Raw genomic sequence first — 17,761 nt, 5'->3', positions numbered from 1 at the left:
CAGCTAGTTCTGCTTCTACCAGCCCCCTGCAGCAGTCCTGTGCTCTCACAGCCACTCACTAATCCTCTGGTCCCCCGCTGCCAGCTAGTTTCGTTTATTCCAACAGGCCCGTCAGGACTGGCCACGTGTAGCTTTTACCGCATTCCCGATTGTAATTAGCGCTATTGCGGGCCGCAACGCATACAAAAATACGCATTGCCACATTACGAACGCATAGATATGCCGCAACGCGTATTTTTGTATGCCCGCAATAGCGCTAATTACAGTCGGGAATGCGGAAAAAGCTATGCGTGGCCAGTCCTGACGGGCCTGTCGGCAAAAATGAAACTAGCTGGCAGCGGGGGACCAGAGGATTAGTGAGTGGCTGCGAGGGCACAGGACTGCTGCAGGGGGCTGGTAGAAGCCCCAGGTGAGTAAAACTCATTTTTTTTCTGGCTTAAGATTCACTTTAAAGCCCACCTGAACTAAACTGAAAAAGGTGCATCTGCAGGTCTCAAAAGAATGAACCACACATGGACAGAATGCTCCAGAAGACAGGAGCATGATTGTGGAACATGCATGGACGGGACATCGCATGTGCAATGGAGCTCCAGTTGCAGGAATTTCAGGGATGACAGCAAGAGAATGGAGGAGACCCACAGGATGTTGATGGACCTGACGGGCCATAAAGAAGCTCCAGGTAAGTAAAACTCAGCAGTTTGGAGTCCAGTGTAGAGGAGCTTTAAAGGAAAACTACTGTACTTTTTTTGTAGACTCAAAAAAAGACATTTGCTCCTCAGAACAGCTGAATACAGAAAAAAATATTTACCAAATATCCTTTCAGCAAAGTCACCTCTGTTATTTCCTGAAGCAGTTTTAGGAGAAGATTGATAAGGTCCTTGGACAGGTCACACTACAAGAGAGGAGAATGAAGGTCCTTGGAAACTTCTTGTTCTTGTCAAAATGGCCTCAACACACAGGCAGAATTTCCTGTAGATGTCTTCAGTAAGGTGTTGGCAGCCTCCTGCTGGCCTCAGGGCCTGGTATCTCCACACAGGAATTATTGGCTGATTTCTCTTATCCCTATGGAAAGGGCGGCTGAAGGTGCATGTACCATCGCTGTGCTGTTACCAGGAGGAATAAAGGTGACCAGAAAAGGCTTTTTAATAACAATAAGCCTCAAATCCTTTCAATGAATAACTGGCATTTCCTTGGTCACTTACTTGTTTATTTGAAGATCAAAAAAGCCATGAAGCCAACGTTTCAAGACTGCACAGAATCTCTTTATTACGGCAGCTTAAAGGATACCAGAGCCCAATTTTGCTTTGCTAAAAAAAAATTTGTGCTGGTGGGAGGGTGTCAGCTTTCACTTACCGCTCCCTCTGTTTGAGGCTGTGTGCCTCCGGTTGGCCCGTCCTGTGCGCCTCTGATACAGGCCCGTCCTGTCTCCGAGTCCCAACCAGTCCGCCCAGTATGGAAATACTGTGCCGTGCATGCGCAGTATTTCCTTCTGAGATATAGCTATTTCCCCATGAGGACATGAGATTGCAGGCTAATTCGGGTTATAATGCCCAGAGTGAAGGACCACTATATCTATGAAGGTGACAACTGCTGGAGACACTGGATTGCTGGAGGGGGAACACACAGCAGAGCTCCACCAGCTTGGTGTCAAAACAGAGATTAGTGATCTGCAGCACACACCAGTTTGGAGAGAATATTATCAGATATGTTCAGAAAATATTGTAGTAACACTTTATAATTACAATGTGAGAAGCGTACTTACTCCATAATGAGGTTGTCTGTCCCCTCCCTGCTCAGATCTGTGGAATAAACATGGAGATGTCATGACTGTGGGTATCTCCTCATACTGGACCACTGAGCTGGCCAACAAACACCAAACATATAGACAATGTATCCTATTGCATTATGTATAAAAAGTAAGAAGGCATGGAATCAGTACAGGTCCTTTATATACTCAGATAATGATAATGGATTCATACACCCCCCTTCTCTTTCCCTGTAATCAGAGGTGACATCTGACCTTGTGACAAACATGAACTCAACCCCAACATATTTTAATGAGTACAGGAGCCTTTGGTCATAGCTGATAATACCTCTAATGCTGAATACACGGTTCGATTCAGATGGCTCGATAGATAATTTCCGACATGTCCGATCTCCCGCACGATCGATTCCGTGCTCGATTCTGCATGGAGGACAATGGGAAAAGATAAGAAAAACTAGAGGAAGATAAGAGAATCGCCTGCAGAATCGAGCGTGGAAAACGATTGGGTGCGGAATCGAGCATCAAAATCGACCCGTGTATCCCCAGCATGAGTCACTGATATTAGCTGTATTTCCCCAGTCCCGGAAAAATTACAAAAATTAAAGCTTTGGAAATTACAAAACCTTCTGCAGCTGGTGACTTGCAACAGAGAAACAAACAGACATAAATAAAAACATTATGCAGTGTCTAGACCAGCATTGCTGCACAGTCAGGTACAGAGCTTGAGGGGAGGAATCCCCGGCACGTTATGTATTAACCTGTAGCTGACCGCGTCGCGCCGATGGGCCGCCCAACGCCGATCGGCGTAAAGTCCTGGGGCTTCGTTTTGCAGGAGATTGCACGGTGGGATCAGACGGTAGGATTTAAACACGGTGGGATCGGACCCCACCAACAGAGAGCTCTGTTGGTGGGGAGAAAGGGGGGGGGATCACTTGTGTGCTGTGTTGTGCGGCTCTGCAGCTTGGACTTAAAGCTGCAGTGGTCTATTTTACTAAAAATGGCCTGGTCTTTAGGGGGGGTTAAAGCCTGTGGTCCTGAAGTGGTTAATCTATATATATAAAATCGGATGTGTGTGTGTGTGTGTGTGTGTGTGTGTGTGTGTGTGTGTGTGTGTGTGTGTGTGTGTGTGTGTGTGTGTGTGTGTGTGTGTGTGTGTGTGTGTGTGTGTGTGTGTGTGTGTGTGTGTGTGTGTGTGTGTGTGTGTGTGTGTGTGTGTGTGTGTGTGTGTGTGTGTGTGTGTGTGTGTGTGTGTGCCGCGATCACGCAAAAACGGCTTGACCGATTTGAACGAAACTTGGTATACAGATCCCTTACTACCTGGGATGATATGTTCTGGGGGTCTCGCGTCCCCCCTGCACACCTGGACGGAGCTACAAACAGCAAATCAGATTCCACCCATTCAAGTCAATGGAAAAAATTTAAAAGGCTGCCATTCTCACAGTAATCAAGCCAGAGTCCCCACACTTGGCACAGTTGGTCACTTGCTGACCGAGGCTACAAATCCAGGAAAAGTGGGCGGACCATAAAAGAGCCAATCAAATTTCAGCCATTCATTTTAAATGGGAAAATCTCAAATGCAGCCATTCTTACACTCGCAGGGTTTTCAAACTTGCCAAACGTGGTCACTGGGTGACTGGGATTAATATTCACGAAAGTGGGTGGAGCCTACTTCAGCCAATCAAAATTCACCTATTGATTTTCAAGGGGAATATTGAAACTGCAGCCATTCTCACACTGTTAATAGCAGAGGCCTCAAACCTGCTACAGTCGGTCATTAAGTGCTTGGGGTTCAAATTCAGTAAAGGGGCGGAGCCAAAAACAGCCAGATTTCTTTGCTGGATAAACTGCTTCCAGTAGCACAATTTTGATGCCAGGAACCCAAAAGCTCACAAACTTGGTCATTGAGTAGTGACTGTGTGTCAAGGTTACAAAAAGTGGGTGGAGTTAAAAACAGATTTTTCTGGGAAATTGTAAACTGCAGCCCTTCTTCGCTGTTAATGGCAGGGTTCTCAAACTTAGCATAGCTGGTTACTGGGTGACTGGGATTAATATTCAGAAAAGTGAATCAAACTTCAAAATTTTCAAGGGGAATATTTAATTGCTACCATTCTTGAACTGTTAATGGCACAGGGCTCAAACCTGGTACAGTTGGTTATTGAGTGACTGGGGTACAAACAGCCAATCAGATTTCTTTCATTTCAATGCAGATTACTGATTCCAAAGACCGCAAAGCTCACAAACTTGGTCACTGAGTGTTTGTGTGTTAGGGTTTGAAAAAGTAGGCGGAGCCAACACCAGCCAAATATATTCCCGGGCAATGCCGGGCAATCAGCTAGTACTGTATATAATCTGCCAACCGTCTTACCAAAACTGGAACCAGCGAATGCACAGGAAGATCTCTCAACCTGCAAGAAGAGCACAGGAAATATCCTTATCCGTAAGCTAGCATGTAACCTTCTCCCTTACCCTGCCACCTGACTAACCTGGACCATTCACCACGTCCAACACTAGCTCTTGTGGACATTTATGACTTTCACTCTATTGGTGTAACTGCAGAGTGAGCAGCCCCTACAGCTGTAATTGGACCAGAGGCCAGTGAGGGGCTGGCCTTCCAACACACCCTCCTCTGTCAGGTTCTCCTCTGGGATCCATGCAGAGACTATTGGGAAGCATTTATGTTTAATTGTCACGGCATGCTAAAGCAATCCTCTCCTCCAGTCTGCCCTACTCTCTGGTCATCTCTTCAATAATAATACATTTCTATCATATTATTATTCCAATGCCCACAGTTGCAGCTCATCTTTGGCACTATGCTAATAAGCTCCCACAATAGGGCATCTGGCAGCTACAAAAACTCCTTATTTAGTCAATGACATCACTGAGATGGCAGAGACCACCTTGATCATAGGGAATCCTCATTCCTGTTAAATTTCCCCTAGTTTTTTATTACCTTAACCCCAGACAAGACACATAATGCTTATTTCATGATTTTCTCCTCAAAGTGCTTCAGAGCTGCAGCCAATTAGGGCGCACTCCGCGGGTGACCAGGATCATTAGCGAGCCTTGCCCAAAAACTCTTAACTGTTTCACATACTTGCTTGAGCTGGGATTCAATCCCTGGTCAAAGACTCAAATCCCATATCAAAGGCAACAGCATGCTATCCAGGAAGCGAGGAGATTGCAGTGGCCAGCTTGATAATAGATTTGAGATGGTTCCTGGTGGTTGAGTTTCCAACCGCCAAGATTCTGTATTGAGAGAGACCAGGAGCCCAATGGTGCAGTATCATTAATGGTGCCCATGCATGGTACAATGTTTTCATTTTTTTTTATTAGATAATTTCATTTGATTTTTCCGTCAAATCAAATATAAAGATTTTTCCAACATGTCCGATCAGATTTTTATTGAAAAAAAACGGGATAATCGTTTGTTTTTCTTGATTGAAAAAATATTCTCTTCTACTTTCATTCGATTCGATCATTTTGGTTGAATAAACGGGAAAGTGGAATGTTTATATTGTACCGTGTTAAGCCACCATAAGGTATAAAGCCAAGGGTAGAGTAGTAATTTATACTGACAAGAATGGGTAGCACTCCTGCATCCACAGACAGAGCCTACAGGAAAATAACTGTTCCCGCTCGGTATCCCAGGTGTGCTGTGCAGGTACTGGTCGGTCGCTCTCCTTGGGTTATTGTGACACATAGTGTCCAATAATTGACCCTGAAGGGTTGACCAAATGCTAGAAAGAAATGTAGGAGGCATCCAAAAATATATTCTGATGTCTAATCTATAATGTATAGGAGTAGGTATTAGGTGGCCACATACCATGCAATTTTTTTTTTTATATCTTTTTAATTCAAGAATTGTGATCAATTTTTCTGACTAATTGTAACATTTGAAAATCTGAACAATGTATCACACATGTGTAAAATTTTTCCCCAATTATGGAAAAAAAAAATATTGAAAACTCTGAGAAAATTGCTTGGGTGGATATATAAATAAATTGACAATCTACCACACACCATTCAATTTGCAGAAAACTTGATCAGAATAATCCACCACTCCCGGTTGACTTATATCAAATAAAAGTGGGAAATCTGATCGTATTTCTTGCTCGAATGAAAAAAAAAGCTTTTGATTTTTCAGGAAATCCGATCTTTTTTATCGTAATTGCTGTAAATTCTGATCATTTTATTGTATTGTGTGTGGCCACATTTACCTCCATAAAAGAACAAACCATATGGGTGGATAAACGTTTTAATAATGCACAATAAGACAATGGCCACAATTCACTAAGCTTTATCAAACACCTTTTCAAACATTTCATAATGTACCTCATGGGTAAAATCTAATTTTGAATTCACTAAGGTGTTATAGATTTATTGAATGTTTCATCGTAATGTTTTATCGATAAAACATTCAATAAATCTTAGTGAATTCAAAATTAGATTTTACCCATGAGGTACATTATGAAATGTTTGATAAAGTGTTTGAAAAAGCTTAGTGAATTGAGGCCAAACGAGTTTCATGGGTACTGGCCCGCCTCCTCAGGTCAATAATAATTGCCTAAATTTGCAGCTGTCACGAGTGTGGGCTCCTCTACTCGTGAAATGCATTGTCTTATTGTGCACTATTGAAACGTTTATCCACTCATATGGTGTGTTGCTGCTAAGAGAAAAAAGCAGGAGCAACCCCCCCCCCCCCCCCCTCCCCCATCCTGCTACAAAAAAGGCAAAAAGAAATAGGACTCCTGTAGCACCTTAATGCTTTTAATTGGTCTAAAAAAAATAAAAAATAAAACCAACATATAAACAAAGCCAAAATCCTCTAGGAAACACCACACCAGGCCATCTGGTACACACTACAGAACGACATGCAGTTGCAGCACTCACTACCACCACACATGCTGCAAGATCTTCGCTGCATCAATCGTGCAGGGCAAACTGCCTGCATTCTAGGTGGGACCTAATGGAGGGATCATGTGCAAATGCCCAATTTCTTATAGAGAACCCAAGGTGGGTTCTAATAATCCTATTAGCACACATAGGCTGGGTCTGCATATAATGCCCCACCTCTTTTGCTATACTGCTTTCCCCCAGGCCCCCCCCCACCCCTGCGCTCTGCTGTGCCCCCATAAATCACCCAGCCATGCTAGCGACACATAGCGTAGTGCAGAAGATCAGATCCACCAGGATGGATCTTCAGATCTGCAGATGATTGTCAGATATGCAGATGAAGTCTGTTAAACAAGGTGTGTATGAGATCCGCAGATATCATAGACTATGAATGCATTTTGCAGGAATGGATCTTTTGCAGGAGCAGATCTTTTGCAGATACTGATCTGTTGCATGTGTACAGCATCTGTGTGTGCAGCATCTTGCAAAGATTTTTATCTGATGGGGAGTTCAGCTCCATAGAATAGACTGTGTAGAGTATGGCTCTCATACTACATGGTAGGGGGTAAGATTTCTGTGTGATGGGGAGTGCAGCTCCATAGAATAGACTGTGTAGGTGTGGCTCTCATACTACATGGAAGGGGGTAAGATTTCTGTCTGATGGGGAGTGCAGCTCCATAGAATAGACTGTGTAGGTGTGGCTCTCATACTACATGGAAGGGGGTAAGATTTCTGTCTGATGGGGAGTGCAGCTCCATAGAATAGACTGTGTAGGTGTGGCTCTCATACTACATGGAAGGGGGTAAGATTTCTGTCTGATGGGGAGTGCAGCTCCATAGAATAGACTGTGTAGGTGTGGCTCTCATACTACATGGAAGGGGGTAAGATTTCTGTCTGATGGGGAGTGCAGCTCCATAGAATAGACTGTGTAGGAATGGCTCTCATACTACATGGAAGGGGGTAAGATTTCTGTCTGATGGGGAGTGCAGCTCCATAGAATAGACTGTGTAGAGTATGGCTCTCATACCACATGGAAGGGGGTAAGATTTCTGTCTGATGGGGAGTTCAGCTCCATAGAATAGACTGTGTAGGTATGGCTCTCATACTACATGGAGGGGGTAAGATTTCTGTCTGATGGGGAGTGCAGCTCCATAGAATAGACTGTGTAGGTATGGCTCTAATACTACATGGAAGGTGGTAAGATTTCTGTCTGATGGGGAGTGCAGCTCCATAGAATAGACTGTGTAGCTGTGGCTCTCATACTACATGGAAGGGGGTAAGATTTCTGTCTGATGGGGAGTGCAGCTCCATAGAATAGACTGTGTAGGTGTGGCTCTCATACTACATGGAAGGTGGTAAGATTTCTGTCTGATGGGGAGTGCAGCTCCATAGAATAGACTGTGTAGCTGTGGCTCTCATACTACATGGAAGGGGGTAAGATCTCTGTCTGATGAGGAGTGCAGCTCCATAGAATAGACTGTGTAGGTGTGGCTCTCATACTACATGGAAGGGGGTAAGATTTCTGTCTGATGGGGAGTGCAGCTCCATAGAATAGACTGTGTAGGTATGGCTCTCATACTACATGGAAGGGGGTAAGATTTCTGTCTGATGGGGAGTGCAGCTCCATAGAATAGACTGTGTAGGTGTGGCTCTCATACTACATGGAAGGGGGTAAGATTTCTGTCTGATGGGGAGTGCAGCTCCATAGAATAGACTGTGTAGGTGTGGCTCTCATACTACATGGAAGGTGGTAAGATTTCTGTCTGATGGGGAGTGCAGCTCCATAGAATAGATTGTGTAGGTGTGGCTCTCATACTACATGGAAGGGGGTAAGATTTCTATCTGATGGGGAGTGCAGCTCCATAGAATAGACTGTGTAGGTGTGGCTCTCATACTACATGGAAGGGGGTAAGATTTCTGTCTGATGGGGAGTGCAGCTCCATAGAATAGACTGTGTAGGTGTGGCTCTCATACTACATGGAAGGTGGTAAGATTTCTGTCTGATGGGGAGTGCAGCTCCATAGAATAGACTGTGTAGAGTATGGCTCTCATACTACATGGAAGGGGGGTAAGATTTCTGTCTGATGGGGAGTGCAGCTCCATAGAATAGACTGTGTAGAGTATGGCTCTCATACTACATGGAAGGGGGTAAAATTGGTCTGTGATCTTTCATTAATCTTTCAAGTGTGTACATACCTTTAATCGCAGGATTTTCAAACTTGGCACACTTGGTCTCTGGGTTAATGAGATTCAGGAAAGTGGGTGGAGCAGTGCTGTCCAACTGGCGGCCCGTGGGCCACATTTGGCCCGCCAGGCCTTCTGCTGCGGCCCCCCCGTCCCCCGAGTCCCCAGAGCTCAGAGGACTTTTTAAAAAAAAAAACTCTTTCCCAAATACATTTACCAGGCCATCTCTCACTCCCATTCAATATTTCCAGAGGCACAAGACAGGGCTGCCCTCTGTCGCCTCTTTTATTTAATGTGTCCTTAAAACCGCTAGCCAGACTACTTATGAGCAATAATGAAGGAATTCTCATTAATAACCACCCCGTACAACAAGATATATTTGCTGACAATATTATGATTTTTCTCAATGATCCTAATCAACAGCTTCCAATTGTTTTAACATTAATATCCAAAGTAGGTGCATTGTCAGGTTTTCGCATTAATCCTACTAAAAGTGAGCTGATGTTCTTATACAAAAAAGCCACCATCCCTGCACATTATGATTGGGGAGTAAAGGTTACTTCAGGTCCAATTAATTATCTTGGCATCAAAATTAGACCAGATCCCCACTCTTTATACAATTTAAGTATCACACCATTGGTTAACCCTCCTGGCGGTCTATTAAAATCCACCAGGGGGCAGTGCAGCAGTCTTTTTTATTTTTTTACTTTTTTAAATCATGTAGCGAGCCCAGGGCTCGCTACATGATAGCCACTGTCCAGCGGCATCCCCCCGCCCGCTTCGATTGCCTCCGGCAATCTCCGATCAGGAAATCCCGTTAAAAGAACGGGATTTCCTGGAGGGCTTCCCCCCGTCGCCATGGCGACAGGGCAGGATGACGTCACCGACGTTATCAACGTCGTGACGTCATTGGGAGTCCCGATCCACCCCTCAGTGCTGGCTGGCACTGATTGGCCAGGCAACGCACGGTCTGGGGGGGGGGGCGGCGCGGCGGATAGCGGCGATCGAGCGCGGTGCGGCGGCGACGATCGGCGTGCTACGTTCGGGGTTACCGCCAGGAAGGTTAAGAATATCATATATCAACTTAAAAACTGGGCCAATTTACCTTTGCATCTCATGGGCAGGGCAGCACTGATAAAAATGGTAACTTTTGGGAGGTTGCTGTATCCCATGCAAGTATTAACCCTTCTGTTTAAACATGCAGAGGTACAGCAACTACACAAAGCAATCTCTAACTTCCTATGGCGTAATAAAAGGGCTAGAATATCTCTAAAAAAATTATCCTTATCCAAGGAATATGGAGGTCTAGGAATCCCTGACATCAGAAGATATATATATATATTATTATTATTATTATTATTTATTGTATTTATAAAGCGCCAACCAACATATTACGCAGCGCTGCACAATAGATAAATTAAATAGATTAACATACAAGGTAGAACATACGGAAACTCACAACAAAACAAGCTCATGCAAATGATTTGATAACAATACAGTGTTACAGGTCAAAATAGAGACTGTTCTAGTCCACAAGAGGGGTGATTGTCAGTAAGATTGCATAATCAAGCTGGAAACACTGGGGAGGAGGGCCTTGCCAGAGGCTTACAATCTAAAGGGTGGGGGTGGAGACAATAGGTGCATCTTTTGAGAGGGTGTCTAACAGAACATATTATGGTGCTGGTGTAGGGAGGTATGCGAGCATGAAGAGGTGAGTCTTGAGAGCTTGTTTGAAGGTATTAATGGTGGGGGCGAGTCTGACGGCTGGTGGGAGCGAGTTCCAGAGAGTAGGGGCAGCCCTGGTGAAGTCTTGCAATTGTGCATGTGACTGAGATATGCGTGGTGTGACTAGATGCAGGTCACTGGAGGATCGGAGGGGGCAGGCTGGTATGTGCCTGTGGACCAGATCAGAGATGTAGGTCGGGCAGGTCTTGTGCACTGATTTGTAGGCCAAGCACAGGATTTTGAAATTGATCCTAAAGCTGATGGGGAGCCAGTGTAGGACTTTACAGAGTGGAGTTGTAGAGGCGCTGCGGTGAGAAGAATGTATCAGTCTGGCTGCCGCATTCATTCCCAATTTAAGTGGGTCAGTATGGTTAGAGGGGAGGCCAGACAAAAGATAATTGCTGTAGTCTAGGTGGGAGATGACAAGGGCGTGGATAGGGAGTTTAGTGGTGTCAGGGGACAGGTAGGAGTGGATCTTGGAGATGTTGCGGAGATGGAAGTTGCAGGATCTGGCAATACCTTGGATGTGGAGTTTAAAGGAAAGTTCAGAGTCTAGAGTAACACCTAGACAGCGGGCTTGGGAGGTAGGGCGGATGGTATAGCCTGCTTAACCAGGCATGTTCGTGACTGGATCTTTCAGACCTCTAAATTTTCTGATTATAAGAGGCAAATATTGCCGAACCATGGTCACTAATAGGTTTATTACATGGAACTTGGTACTCACTTCCATCCAGGCTTAAAGGGGAACTGAAGAGAGAGGTATATGGAGTCTGTCATGTTTATTTCCTTTTAGACAATACCAGTTGCCTGGCAGCCCTGCTGATCCTCTGCCTCTAATACTATTAGCCATAGCCCCTGAACAAGCATGCAGCAGATCAGGTGTTTCAGTGGTTCAGACTTATAAGTCTGATCTGACAAGACTAGCTGCATGCTTGTTTCTGGTTTTAATCAGATACTACTGCAGAGAAATAGACCAGCAGGGCTGCCAGGCAACTGGTATTGATTAAAAGGAAATAAACATGACAGACTCTCTCTTCAGTTCCCCTTTAAGCATAGCATCCTATTTAGATACACAGTGGTAGCCTGGAGGGAATTGAGGAAACTATTTGGGTTCCCATGGAGGTTATCGAAATACGTATCATTATGGGGCAATCCTAATTTTCCTCAGGGTATGCAGCTTTCTCAAATGGGAGGAAAAGGGGCTTACTAACTTGGGCCAACTATTGAATCTAGACACACACAAATGGAAAACCTTCCCCAATATATGTGAAACCTTTCAGATTCCTAGATCTCATTTCCTCAATTTTGCTCAAATCAGATATCATGTCAGCTCGCAGATATTTAACATTGCTAATATAGCCACTATTACATGTTTTGACAAATTCATCAAACTAACCTTGGACAATTTATCCTTATCTTCTATTCATCATACTTTACTACAAATGCAAGGAAAAAAGAGTGTCTCAAAATGTTTCAAGGGATGGACTAAGTATTTTCAGGACCCACAACTTATAGAGAGCATGTGTGAAGCTTATCTAAGAATCCGGTAACTTGTCATCAGTGAGAACTGGAGAGAGTAATATTTCTTACTTATGCATCATGCTAAATATGCATTTAATTTCAACCCTGTTACTCCACCACCGGAATATGAATCTAAATGTCCAAAATGTCACCACTCACAAGCAGACTTATATCACTGTATTTGGGCCTGCCCGAAAATAGAGAAATTCTGGTCTAAAGTGACCTCCTATATAAATCAAATATGCAAAAAAACGCTTGTTAAGGACCCCTTGCTGTTTCTATTCAACATTGTACCTGTAAAAACAGACCCCACTCCCAAAACGACAGCACCATCTGACTTAACTCACATCATACTCTGTGCCGCACGTAAAGCTATTTTCAACAGATGGATATACCCCACAAGCCCTTCTACATGGGATCTACAGGCAGAAATGCTAGAACTATTTGCAATGGAGAAAATAGAAACATTACTCCACAAAGAAAAGAGTTCAAAAAAAATTCTTCAGGAGATGGAAACCTTTTATTGTATCTACATGTACTAGCTCTGACATCAAGACTCTGATGGAACCCTTTAAATATATCAGTTGGTATGCCATGGAAGATCTACAAGGCACGTTAGGTCGTTTGGCCATCACTTAACTCGATCTATGCCTACAACTCGCTTGTTCTCATGTTACTGATTGTTTTATGATAATTTGCATTGTCATTTCAGGTTCGGGTCCACATCAGGGAAGTGGCCCTGATTATAGTTCTGTGTACTCAAGGGAAATGATGTGACTGGGGAGGGATAAGGGTTAAGGGGTTTAATTAATGTTAGTGTTCTGAGAGGAAGGAAGAGATAAAAAGGAACAAACAATTCAAATCGACACAATACAATACTAGTTAGTAAAAGTAACTGTAACGATCGGTGTAGCAACACAGATGTCTGATTATGTGTGATCTGCAGAATCACCAATAATACCGACACTATACCTGATTATATGGTGATCTGCAGAATCACCAATAATGCAAATATAGCTAACAGGATAATGCAATAGTGTATAGTGCTTGGTGCAACAGTAACAGAGTAGAATAACTAGGCCTCACCAGAGGAGCTGGTGGGCACTATTAGAACACAGTATCGGATAGATAGAACCTCACCAGAGGAGCTGGTGGGTGTCAGGAACAAGCCCGCGGCACGCCTGCGTATACGGTTCCCGACTGCGGGTTTGACCAGATCAAGCGGGGAGCAGCCTTATTCAAGCTACAAACAAGGCTGGGACCCCTCAAACACTTCCCACTGCCACCACTAGCCGTTGCTAGACACGTCCACTCTGCGGTTGAGTGCTCAACACGCAATCTGCGTTTTCGTATTTGGGTCAGCTTTGTGCTTAGGCTGAATACGAGAACGCCACGCACACACACTTAGTTGCAATCTTACACTGTAGTGAAGCAAAACCACTAACAGTCATTCCGAACAATACTGTTAGACTTCCCACTCGGCTGTCGAACGCAGAAGTGCCCCATACACACAATGCAACTACAATCTCATACGGTAGTGTCGCTCAATCATACAATCAGGCATTAACTTAGTTACACTTCAGTCTCTTCTAGGCTATGAGTGTTAGTTTAGTACAGCAGAAGTCAAGCTTATTAAATAACAATTTAATATTCCAGGAAAAACGTGGAACAGTGCAGAAAATAATATACAAAAGATTTACAAAAAACAAGTAAAAAAGTTACAAAATAAAAGTTACAAGATACACACAAAGCGATTTGCTTACCAAAATAACAGGGATCCAGATAGAAGAACCTTGGACTTTTGTGGACGGACACAGTTCTGGTTGGACCAGGAGCCCACTTAGCTTGGGCCGGGAGTCCAGCTGCAGTTACCGTCCGGAGGGGACTGATTTTAGGTATCTGCCCCCTGCCTTTTATGCTGGGATATCTGCCTTGAGGCTGCAATTTCGTTGGGAAGGGGAGGAACTAGTTTTAATCAACTTTCCAGTCAATTCCCCTCTCCCCATCTTTAATTTCCACAGGTAAAAGTGTATTTTAGCACATACATGAAAAGACTTCCCTAGTCCAAGTTACAGGTGACAAACACATTGTTGACAGTATTTCCTAGCCGATCAAAGGTAAGGATACGGCTGCTATTGGCCTGATTAGCCATCTCCTAATTACGGGCTAGGTAGACAGTCCCTAATTGCAGAGATTTCCCATCTTCCAATAGATGTAATTTACAGGATATAGTTTGCACCTCCACCAATAATTTAATTTCCTCACAATGAAATAGTACAGCCAGATGACAATCGCTTCAAAGCAGAATACACATGTGAGACATAGCAGACAAACAAGATGGCAGTTACCTCTAATATCATAAATAGTCGCCATGTCCTGCGTATTACTGTACATATCGTCATCACCACATATATCATCCATATCCTCACGCCATATGCTCACAGTGGGAACTATTAGAACACAGTAACTGGCTAGTTTGGCAGAACCTCACCAGAGGAGCTGGTGGGTACTATAAAACACAGTTACTGACTAGTTTGGCAGAACCTCACCAGAGGAGCTGGTGGGTACTGTTAGAACACAGTAACTGACTAGTTTGGCAGAACCTCACCAAAGGAGCTGGTGGGAACTGTTAGAACACCTCACCAGTGGCAAGGGCCCACTGGTAAGTAGAGAGGTAAGACAGGCTGGGTTCGGCAACTAAGAGACAGATACAGTACAGAATCAGTAAGCAAGAGAGTAGTACATATTCAGGCAGTGTTTCAGCAACTAGATCAGATGGGCAGAGGTACAGAATCAATAAGCAAGAGCAGAGTCAGAGATAGCCATAGTCATACACAGAGTATCAAATATACAGTAATAACAATAATCCTAGTCTTGTGTGAAATCCCTGGTTTCCTCCCAGATCAAAGCACACCGGATACTAGTCTAAGGTCTGAGCGCTAACACGTATGTATTAGCAACCGCAGACAGGTTGCGAGTGAGCAGAGAAGGCTTAAGAAACAGAGGAGGCCGTGCCCACCAATAATCAACCAATCCAGAGCGGTGTGAGTCCCCTCTGACATCAGCCGACCAGCGGGTCAGCTGACGCGCCTCCTCCCAGCATAAAGGTCCTGTCTACGCGCGTGTCCGCGCGATAGAGCAACCCTCTGTGTAAATGACAAGATGCTGTGTGTGGGGACTGACTTAGTCTTGGGGCGGGCAGTAGCCCTCCGGGATCCATGCCTTCTTCATTTTGATAAAGGTGAGGTACTGAACACTTTTGTGACTTAGCCGACTTCTCTTCTCAGTGACAATGCCTCCAGCTGCGCTGAAGGTCATTTCTGGCAGGACGCTTAAGGCAGTGCAAGACACTACCCACGTGTGCAGCCTCGGTCACATCGGCTCCCGACAATTTTCCTAGTTTTAGTCTAGTTTTAGTCTAGTTTTAGCGTGTTTAGTGTGTGTTTAGTTAGTTAGTGTTTTAAATGTGTAAATGCTTAACGAGTGACTGCGGGATCTCGACCAACAAGCAAAACTCCCAGTACTCACTGCCACGCTGCCCGGCCTGCTCTACTGAGGATCGCCGGCACCACCGTCCCAGCAACCCGTTGCTGCAGCGCGGAAGTCCGTCTGCCACTACTGCGGACCCTACTGAGGATCGCCGCCACTGACGTCCCAGCAAACCCGTTGTCACTGCTCCTGCAGTATCTGAGACATGGTTCCTCCGTAGCTGCCGGCCTCCCCCAGGCCTCTGACCCCCATCACCTCTGGAGAGGCCTGTGCTTCCCTTCGCCGACCACACACTGCACATCGGAAGGTGAAGACTCTGCTGCCAGCACCATCCCCGACGGACGAGTCCTGGCTGCTGCCGCCGCATGCCGCTTGCCCACCCACGTGGCCGGAACTGGACTAGACCAAGAGCCCCGGCCTCCATCTCCGGGCTCTGCTGCCGCCGCCCCCGACCCCAGCAAAACAGCTGCTCCGTGCACCTGCAGCTCAGTGCGGCACCCAAATCAAGCCTCCTCAAATCCTGCTCCACACTCCTATCCAGCCTCTCCTCTGCTCTGGGCGCCTGCTACACTACAGCCCCGTTCGTGCCTGTCTGTGCCTCCGACCCAGCCCCTCACCACTGCTACATACTTGGAAGGGCTCAAGCTGCTCCTGCCGGTAAGCTAGTACATCTGCCACCCTAGCACCCTTGCCTGCACCCTTGCTCGCCCTATCTGAACTCTGTACCCTGCACCCTTGCTACATTCTGTGGGTCTGTTTTGCCCTGCACCCAGACTGTGGCATGGTGCATCTTCTGTCGACACCTTGTCTCTGATTACAAACTATTAGTGAACTGCTAAAGGGAGGGGGGACACCAAGAGCCCAATAGTGTGATATTGTATAGATGATAATTAATAATGAGTAATATAACAATTTAATACTCACAAACCAGAGTTACCATTAGGCAACCACTGTGAAGGCAGGTGGGGAGATTAACCTGACCCCACTCAGGATTAAAAGTCGCTCTCTGTAGATGGGAAGAAGATGGGTACAACCCTCCACCAAGGGTGGACAGAGGCGCTCAGTGTGGTTTTGATGCTGTTAAGCTGTATGCTCCTTTTTGATTGGCCTGATGAAGCGGGATTGAGCCCGTGAAACGCGTTGCCTATTTTTACTGTGGAGTATAAATAAATTGTTGTTTGACTGTTGATGCCACAGTCCTTCCTTTGTTTGCTTTGTCTGCATGGATGGGATAGGCCCACCACTGCCCCATCGGTTTTAAGCTCGTTTAAGTGACTTTTATTCTATTGGCGCCTCTGGAAAGCTTCTACATATTAGTGAACTGCTGGACGTTTAGCAAACTATTAGGGAACTACTGCTGTGTAAATATCTACTTATGCATGGGACTGTGTCTGCAGCATGTACATCCATCTGCCAACACGTTGTTTTTGTTTTTACATGGATGCGAATTTTGAGCTGTTATGACCTGCTTGTAAAAATTCTGTGCTGTTATGACCTGTACCTTTTGACAAATCTTCGTGATGTATGTTTTGCACATATTGCCAAATTACTACTACTAATGCACTGCCATTACCACTCTGCGGCACCCCCCCCCCCCCCTGCACCTCCTGCAGGCCCCCTCATGATGCAGGTCCAAACCCCCACCCACCACACAATCCTTAGTAGAGCTGATCTCGTACACTGGGAGCACGCATCGAACAATGCACTCCCTGAGGCTACTAACCTAGAGGAGGCGATCTGGGAGCATGTAGACCACCTTATGGGGAACTATGCGCTAGGTCACAGGAGAAAGTGCCACAGAGGGAAGCGTGCAGGGTCACTGGTGAAACTGAAAAAGAAAAGGCTGCGGACACCCATTCCATCCATTCTTCTAGCCAACGTCCGCTCCCTTCCCAATAAGCTAGATGAAATTCAGTTACTGAGCCACAAGCCCTCAATCGAAAAGAGCACCCTTGTTCTCTGCTTTACAGAGACGTGGCTCAATGACAGTATCCCAGATGATTCTTTGCACCTGCCAGGCTTCAACCTCCTTCGAGCGGACAGAGACCCCACCTCATCTGGTAAAAAGAGGGGCGGAGGGGTATGCTTCTACATCAGCTCCAAGTGGTGTTGCGACTCGACCATCCTGACCAAAAGCTGCTCTCCAGACCTCGAAGTCCTCCTAATCAACTGCAGACCGTACTA

General features: G+C 45.3%; 1 protein-coding gene across 5 annotated transcripts in view; it reads right to left on the bottom strand.

Annotated features, from left to right (window-relative positions):
• LOC137532532 (C4b-binding protein alpha chain-like) overlaps positions 1-17,761 on the bottom strand; it is a 732,640-nt gene that overhangs the window by 31,190 nt on the left and 683,689 nt on the right. For all 5 annotated transcript variants that reach the window (XM_068253140.1, XM_068253166.1, XM_068253147.1 and 2 more), the window contains one exon: positions 1,763-1,799. In XM_068253140.1, coding sequence (XP_068109241.1) covers positions 1,763-1,799 — 37 coding nt within the window. The remainder of the gene's footprint in view (positions 1-1,762; positions 1,800-17,761) is intronic.

The sequence above is a fragment of the Hyperolius riggenbachi genome, chromosome 1 (genome assembly GCF_040937935.1).
Source record: "Hyperolius riggenbachi isolate aHypRig1 chromosome 1, aHypRig1.pri, whole genome shotgun sequence".
Taxonomy (NCBI): Eukaryota; Metazoa; Chordata; class Amphibia; order Anura; family Hyperoliidae; genus Hyperolius; species Hyperolius riggenbachi.
This window is presented reverse-complemented; position numbering and strand designations above follow the sequence as displayed.